The sequence below is a fragment of the Cyprinodon variegatus genome, unplaced genomic scaffold (genome assembly GCF_000732505.1).
Source record: "Cyprinodon variegatus isolate N-32 unplaced genomic scaffold, C_variegatus-1.0 Scaffold528, whole genome shotgun sequence".
NCBI lineage: Eukaryota > Metazoa > Chordata > Actinopteri > Cyprinodontiformes > Cyprinodontidae > Cyprinodon > Cyprinodon variegatus.
In genome coordinates this window covers 524,460-532,630 of record NW_015150981.1, presented here as the reverse complement: position 1 = coordinate 532,630, position 8,171 = coordinate 524,460, and the positions used below count along the sequence as shown (strand labels likewise).

Genomic DNA, 8,171 nt, shown 5'->3' with positions numbered 1-8,171 from the left:
ATATATATATATATACACATATATATATACATATATATATATACATATATATATATAAGCTATTGAGCACAGTGTGACAGAATTGCAGTGTCTAATGTGAAGGTCAGCTGCTTCTTATTTAAATCAGCTGTGTTAAAACAATATACTTCTTTTACTGGTACTGCAGTAGTCAGACACGCAGTGTGTGCTTATACAGAAGAAGGCAACATAATGAGACAGACAATAGCATAAGAGTAAGAGGTGTGCTGTCTGCACAATCTCCAAAACCCCACTTACAAACCAATTTATACCTGTGACTGTCTCAGTTAGCAACTCAGACAACCTTGTGCTATTAATATACTGACGATCAAATGCGCAAAGGTACATTCCATCTGCTTTAAGTGCTTAGAGGAGGTTTCTAAAAGCATGCAGAACAACTGTTGAAAACATTATGACCTAATTCAATTTATTATTTGAAGCACAGTACATATAAACTTAGGGTGCACTGAAGAAATTTGCACATTTCACATTTCTTACTTAACTGTTATATTAACCACATTTTTAGTTCTATTTCACTTGGCAATACTCAAGTCCGATTATTAACTCTGCTAAAATGTCTCAAAAACCAGCACATCCATCCCAGATCTAAAGTAATGTAGAATGAATTAGAAATTAATTGATAGCCAATTCTAAGGTCAACAGATGGCTTGCACCTTCCTCTAATTCATAGAACTAAGAATTGTTCTCACCTGTCAGGGATTCCTGACTTTCATGTTGCTCATTTAAACTTCGGCATATAGATCTTGCAAAAAGCAATTGAACTTAAACATAATAGCTTGTCCACATGAGGATGGTCAAAAAAGAACATTAAAATTATTATGCCACTTATGTTCAAACTCTCAGGTTTGGTGAGACAAATCAGAGTGGCTAATAAAGCTTCATGAAGGAAGTTTGTTAAAGGCGGGGCCTTAGGAAGCCAGTATGTTCAGATCATGCTTTCTCTAGATAATTTTTCACCGATTCCTTGCCTGTAATAAAAATCAATAAAAATATCTAAAGTATTTTGTAACTGCTGCATGTTTTGCTTAACATAATCCATACGCATTGATGCAAATATTATTGGACTTATGTTATACCATTAAAACTTAGGATGTACTGTTTATCCTTTTTCTTAATACAATGTGTGTGATTGATGAGTAGACATGCTTCAAATATTAACACTTGAAGACAGTAAATTCACTATTTAATCCTGAAAATGAAAGCACTAAAACCTACTCCACGGTGAGGTAAAAGACAGACAAAGCATAGAGAGGTGACACAAAATAAAAATATCTAGTTGTTCAAATCTGATAATCATGCCCCAAAAGACCTCTATTGCAACAAGAGGAGCTTGTATTAAATGTTGACCTAGGGAAGTAAAAACCAATGCATGCCACACTTAACCAATTTGTCAAAATCTGTGAAAGAAATCCATAATAATTTCCTTCCACTTTCCAGGCTACCTTGACTTTTTAACAATCTGTTATAAAAATTTGCACCAAAATTAATTTGTGGCTGCAGTAAGTCACTACAATGTGTCTTTCAGTCACAAGCATAAGGTAGATTTGCTCTTTGCATTTATTTAATGTTGTCATCTCTCCCAAAACCCAACTCAGAGACTGAGATATCATTTTTTTTTCATTCAGCAAAAACAAAGTCATTAAGCAAGAATGCAAATGGGCACATTTCCCCAAAATCTCACTTTTTTAATATTTGTAGAGAAGTTTGTCCACCAGTGGCAGCCACGGCTTTCAATCGTGATAATTAAATTCAAACATTATGTATTGGATAAACAAATGTTGAAATGCACATTAATACAACTGGTGAAAATAGCTGTTCTGAAGCACTCTGAAATAAACTCCAGAAACTACGGCAAGAGTTCAGCACAAGATGATTGCTCTGACTGAATGATCCCTTTTCTCTTGTGACTCATGAGGAAAACCTCCTCGCTTGCTGGCCACTGTCAGTCAGAAATTCTTATGTATGCCAATCAGCAGTTTAATGACTACATTTATGAAGTTTGGCAATTCATATTTTACCAATACTTTACCAAAATTGATAGTTGAGGTTTAGCTTCCCTAGTATTCAATGAGAAATCACAGATAGAATGCATGTAATTGTAAACACAAAAGTTGGTCCAGTAAAAATTAAGACATTTTCCAAAACAGGTTACAAAAAATGTTTATTTCAAATATATCCCTTTGTTTCCTATGGACAAGCAGTCGATAAATAAATTTGACACAATAGCAAAAAATCCCCACCTATTTTTGTGCAGATGACTAATACAGGCCTTTATAAAACACATCCTAAAAACTACTATTTTGAACAATTCATCTGATATAATGTGATTCAAAATAACACAGTGAGTCATGAGTTGATAGAATGATCTCAAAAAATGACAATTTATAAAATCAAAACTTTGCAAAGAAAAGTTGTTGTTTTTTATATCTCTGCTGTGACACTGTTAAAACTTCATTAATCCTATTTGTTCTTTGATTCTTGAATCCAAAGTGGACTGAAACTTGCAGTATAAACAAGATATAACATTAAGAATTTTTTCCCCCGATGCTTCTTTCTGGAGAGTCCCAAAGCCGTAAAGTTGATTTAAACAACAGGGACAAAGTTACAACCCCAGTAAGTCTTCGGTTTTATCTTACAGTCAATGCCTCTGACAATATTGTGCCTTATTAATCATTGAACTGGTGGCTGGTGTTGGGTTCATTGCACAGAGGATTATGTTCACAGTGCCTTTTGTGATGGCAGTCATTTCTAGGAACCTAAACTTGTATTGCGGTTCAGGTAGAATACATATATACAAGATAAAATTGTATCAGAGCAAAGTTTTATGGTGATAGAAGTATTAATGACAAATATAAAGGGAGATGAGGTTCATGGCAGTGTAAGTCAACCAATTTAAAGCTGTGTTTATGATCCTACATAAAAGAACACATTATTTTCTCCACTAAAGAATTAAGACTAAGAATAAGATTGTTTCCAATTTTATCACATCACCAATCTTCATTATTCGTGTCCCGTTTGGAAATAAAAACGTGTCTTAGAACTGAGCTACTCTTGCACCATGTAATCACGTAAATTACATGCTACAAACAAGAGAAAATAAATCACATTGCAGTTTGATTATATAATAAAGATGATATCTTGTGCAACACTTAAAGCTTTTTTATATTTTTACTGAAGCTATGCCCTTAATCAAGTTAGTGGAATGGGACGTTAAAAATCCTGTTAATTTGTGAAATATTTATGAAATGAATTAAACTTAAATGTAGGGCACTGGGAGCAAAAGTCTGACTTTAGAATGTATTATTATTGTGATGAAAATGTTTCAGTAAAGTCTTGAACAACCAGTAGATGAATTCTAGGTCAAAGGTGAAACAACACTTCTTCCATCTTTGAGTTGCAGATGACCTGACTTCTAGTTTCCATTTACAGTGGAGAAAATGTTCAGACGCCCTCCTGTTCTTGTCCTCAGCTGTCATCTGCTGACTCCAAACTGGAGAAATGGAGACAGACAAGATGGAGACAGGCAGAAGGAGAAACTACCTATTCGTCTAGCAGCAGCTGCTGTGCCCTTTAGTTCGTCCGGAGCTGGTAATCTGCCAAGAAAGGTAACAGCGGAGTATTAACGGTGTTCCTTCAGCACCCCTGAAAGTCGCATTACTTCCATCAGAAGCGCCATTAAATCCACAAACAAGATTTGCACCACTTCAAGGAGCAGGTGCACCTCAATAAATCATCTGATAAATTCCAAATGAAGCGTCGTGAAGGTTGTCTCCCAGATAAAATTTAAATATCACTTTGAGTCACATTTATGATTAAAGATCAGATCTTCTATACCTCAAGTAAATCATATTTTCTGCCTCAGCACTGCAGTGAATAAATTCACTCATCGAATTTTCAATAAGACAAATGAGCTTAGCTTTTGTTTTCAGGGGGATAAAGCTCAACTTCATTTGACAAATCTTTTAAGTTTATTTCAACATCATCCACAATATAAACTGCCCCCCCCCCCTCCAAATAAAAGGAATCACAGGTAAATGTGAAAAAAAAAAAAAAATCACAATAACATCATAGATTTAGTTTCAATGTGACAAAGTTAACACTATAAACTACTGTTTGCTGCACATAAGTGATTCCAAATCAAGAATCAAACCCATTGCATTCAAAACATACACAACAAAATGAGAAGCTTCCAGGTATAAATAGTAATCAAACACAAATGGAAGCACACAAATTTTTGCTTTGCTGCAGCTTCTTGGCAGCGAAATTTAAAAAGTTTAACAATTTGAGTGATGCTGTTCTATGAAAATTTGTGTCAATATCGATTTGATATTATTATTTATGCTGAGTCCAATAACCAAGATCTATGAATATTATTTATATATTTTAAAACCGTTTTTACTCCAAGAAAGAAGCAATCAAACCACTGGCATAGCTTCTGTTGACTGTTACTGTCACATGCGCAAAGAAACTGCACACATCCAAGTTATTTTTAAATCACTACTGAAACACATTAAAGCATTTCCAAAACCTAAAAAAGAACATCCATTAATAGTGGCTCAGTTTTACATATCAGGCCGATATTAATGGCAAAATATTGTGCATCCCTTGTTTCCCACAACAATGTCTCTTAAAGTAAATGTCTGGTACAAGAGTATTGCATTACACTTCCCTGGAATATATTTTAAAATTTACACTTCTAAAATTATGCATAGTTTATTTAAGTATCACTGCCAACAGATGCTCCAGTAAAACTGGCTTTATTTATCACTGGTTTTATGTACAAGCAGTGTTGTTCGAATTCTCATAATCTCTTACGTTAGCACATTTATTGACACTAGCTGTGATGAAAAAGCAGTGTGATGCAACAATTGCAGCAGGATCAAACAAAAAACATCCGACAATATTAAAAGACAATATTGACAAACTGAATCAGACATTAAGTTCAGGGGTTCAGCAGTAAATATTGACTATATATATATATATATATATATATTGAAATACATTGATGTAATTATACCTCATGACAGCGGAGCTGATGTCATTTCTGTTCTATAGTTTTTACTGTTGTTTTGTCTATGATTGGGTTTTTGAATCACAAAGCTAAATAAAAATTAAAAAATGTAAATTAAGGTTACTCCTACTCCCTATAGTGCTAGGCCAGAGACATATAGTACATTCAAGCATGGTTGTACTTAGATTTTAAGGAAATGCATCTATAGCATGGATGCAATGTAGGTTCTTTGCAAAGACCCCCAGTCTACAAAAGCCTGAACACTATATAAAGTTTCCTGGGACTTAACCTGAACCTACTTCTGCAGGAGAGTGTGCTGTATTATTTACTAACCTTCGCTGTGGTATAAGAAATGTAATTAATTTAATCTTCCAGTCGCCCTCTAAAAAATATTTATTCTAAAATTGACCTGTAATTTACTCTAAAAAATAATGAACAAATTCTTAAAGCATCAACATTAATGCCTTCCATTAGTGTATAATTGTGCTCCATGCTGGCTTATTGCTGTAGAGTACAAGTGAATGTCTGCTCAGACTTTAATAAGTCAGCGCCTTCAGTCTACAGCATCAGGGCATTATTTAATCAGCATGAAAGTAGTGGTGAGTGAAATTAGATCTTGTCCCTCTCCCTCTCTGTGCTGTCGAAGCAACAGAGATAGGTGATAGCATTGTCTTCAGTCACCATAACTCCCATCACTTTTCCTGCTTTTTTCTTTAATCTTGTCCTCCTTTTTGCCCCATTCTCCCTGTTCTTCTGCCTCCTTGCTGAAGTTGCAGCAGGAAGAGAGAGGGGCAAAGGCGTTTGCAAAGCCACCCTGGGAGCCCTTTGGCATCATTCAACCTCTTCAGTTCCTGACACGCAGCTGACAAAGCTAGGTAATGAATATGACTGATGCAATGGAGATGGCTTTTATCCCTGTGGATAGCAGGTTTGAAATTTAAGGATTTCTGGCTGCTTTCCAGCATGGGATTTGTCCTCCATCTTCATATTATTTCTGTTTGTGCCCTTTGTGAACCCGGTGGGGTGGGACAGAGGATTATGCTGAAGAATATTACTTTATTGTGGCCCTAATCCTATCCTATGAACTGCTTTGTAATATTCTCAAAAATCCAACATGTTTGGAGAAAAGATTTGACGACATGTTAAATGTACTGTCAGGTTTCTGGACAGATAGGTCTCAGAGCTGACAGATGTTAGATTATCTTGTCCTGGGTTCCACCCTCAAGTTTGAGAGATGACAGTTTATTTAAGGGGTTGGCCTCTTTAGATCCCTTTTCGGGTATAAGCCTTGTTCAGAAGAACAAAAGTGGAGAATTTCATGTCTAACAGAGGACAGTTTGTAACGTTTCCTGCCTTTTTTAAAGCTCTTAACTTTTCTCAGCCCTGGATGGCTTGGCCTGTCAGAGCAAAAGAACCAGGTAACAGATATGGTGGAAGTTATCCAGCTCAGTCAACTCTGAGGCCTTGCTATGAATATTAATGCTGGGGCAAATTCTTATTCTAATGTTTAATTGCTTTTGAATTCTTCCTTACAAAATTCAATTTATTGATAGATTCACACAAGCAGATTTCTATGTCAATCTTGGATTCACTTGAACAGGTATGGACTGATTAAAGCAAAAATGGATATATGTGCAGGTAGATTGTTAAACAAATGGACAAGGTGGGATATACTACTGGGAATTCACATGTCATTCCTCTATATAAAAAAGAAATAAATAAAAAATGTACTCATGAATCCAGGTTAATCAAAGTGTGTGTGTGTGTGTGTGTGTGTTTCATGGCATGTTTACTTGCGTTTATTCCCTTACCTCCACTTTGTGTGATGTAGCGCACCCATGGCAAAGCCTGGTAACCACTCTTCTCTATGATCTTTAGGTAGCGCACCTAGGGAACAAAGGCATGTTAGTTATAATTATTTCACTGATCTACACACATGCAAATGCATTGTTTGTTAGAAATAGTCTGGATTTAAGTCTCATTGACCTGTAGTGTGGAGTCATTTTTTTTTTCTAATGAAGTAAGAATATTAAATTATATACCAGAATTCTTAAAAGTAAGATTTAAGAATAAAGAATAACTTTGGCATATAAGAATAAATAAATCAGTGTGTTCATTCTTTATTCTCAGTAACAGGCTCAATGCTTTCTTAGTTAGTTATTTAAAGGTATAGTGGAGGATTTTCCAAAATTTTTGAAAAGATCTGAGAGCATGCATGAGCCCGTTTCTCCTTATGCATGCTCTATTTAAAAGTTGCTGTTTGCATCGCTCTTACAAACTTACATTCCAAAAGATTTAAAAATGTTCCACTATGTCAAACTCAACATCGGTAAGTGAAAATTTATACAAGTAGGACAGCCTTGTGTAAACAAATCCCTAGATTGATTGGCAATTAGGAGGACCACTTATTTTGATGATCCACCCGGAAAAAGAACATCCTCCACTATAACTTTAAACTGTTGCAGCAGCAACCACTACCTCCCAGACGGTATATAGAGAGTTTTACCATAGAGAACGGTTACTACTTCTGCCACAAGCCCATTCATCTGGTTTCTTATCTCAGCATATAATAACTTCTGAAAATTTTGTCAGCTGATGTTTCTTGTGGTGACAAGGTATAGCCTTCCTCATCTCAGGGCAACAAAAGAAAAAATTGTACTTTTTGACTTTTTGACTCTGTGTAGGTTGCAGTTCTATATGTCAGTTGAGGCGAATGGGTTCCTTAAGTAGAAATCGAGTGTTATTGAAGAGCTCTACCTGAATCCCAGAGACGGTGAAATAAGGGATCTCAAAATCGACAGTGATCGGTCTCTTTGCTTCCAACTCATCGGCCTCTACACTTGGCAGCCCAAAGTGTGCCCGCATCACGTACTCTTTCCCACCCTACAAACAGAAAAAAGAAAGGGCCACTGATTAATTATTAAAATTCAGAACAAGCCCTAGAGTTACCACAACAAATAATAAAAAAAAAATGTATTAAAGGTAACAACAGACAACTCCCTCAGTCATAACAAGGGAAATTATTTTATAGAACTTAAGAGTCTAGCAAATAAAGCTCTGAAAGAGACACAAACAAAAAAAAGGTTAATCATTGTTCAGAACACAGACTTTATCACTTTGT

The 8,171-nt window shown here is 35.5% G+C and overlaps 1 protein-coding gene across 1 annotated transcript in view; it reads right to left on the bottom strand.

The window, feature by feature from the left end:
• Nucleotides 1-1,750: 1,750 nt before the first annotated feature.
• Nucleotides 1,751-8,171, bottom strand: part of LOC107095186 (AP-1 complex subunit mu-1-like) — a 37,175-nt gene continuing 30,754 nt past the window's right edge. Inside the window, exons 10-12 of the mRNA XM_015391174.1 lie at nucleotides 7,808-7,933; nucleotides 6,862-6,937; nucleotides 1,751-3,632 (exon numbers count right to left, since the gene is read on the bottom strand). Coding sequence (XP_015246660.1) covers nucleotides 3,610-3,632; nucleotides 6,862-6,937; nucleotides 7,808-7,933 — 225 coding nt within the window. The 3' untranslated portion in view covers nucleotides 1,751-3,609. The remainder of the gene's footprint in view (nucleotides 3,633-6,861; nucleotides 6,938-7,807; nucleotides 7,934-8,171) is intronic.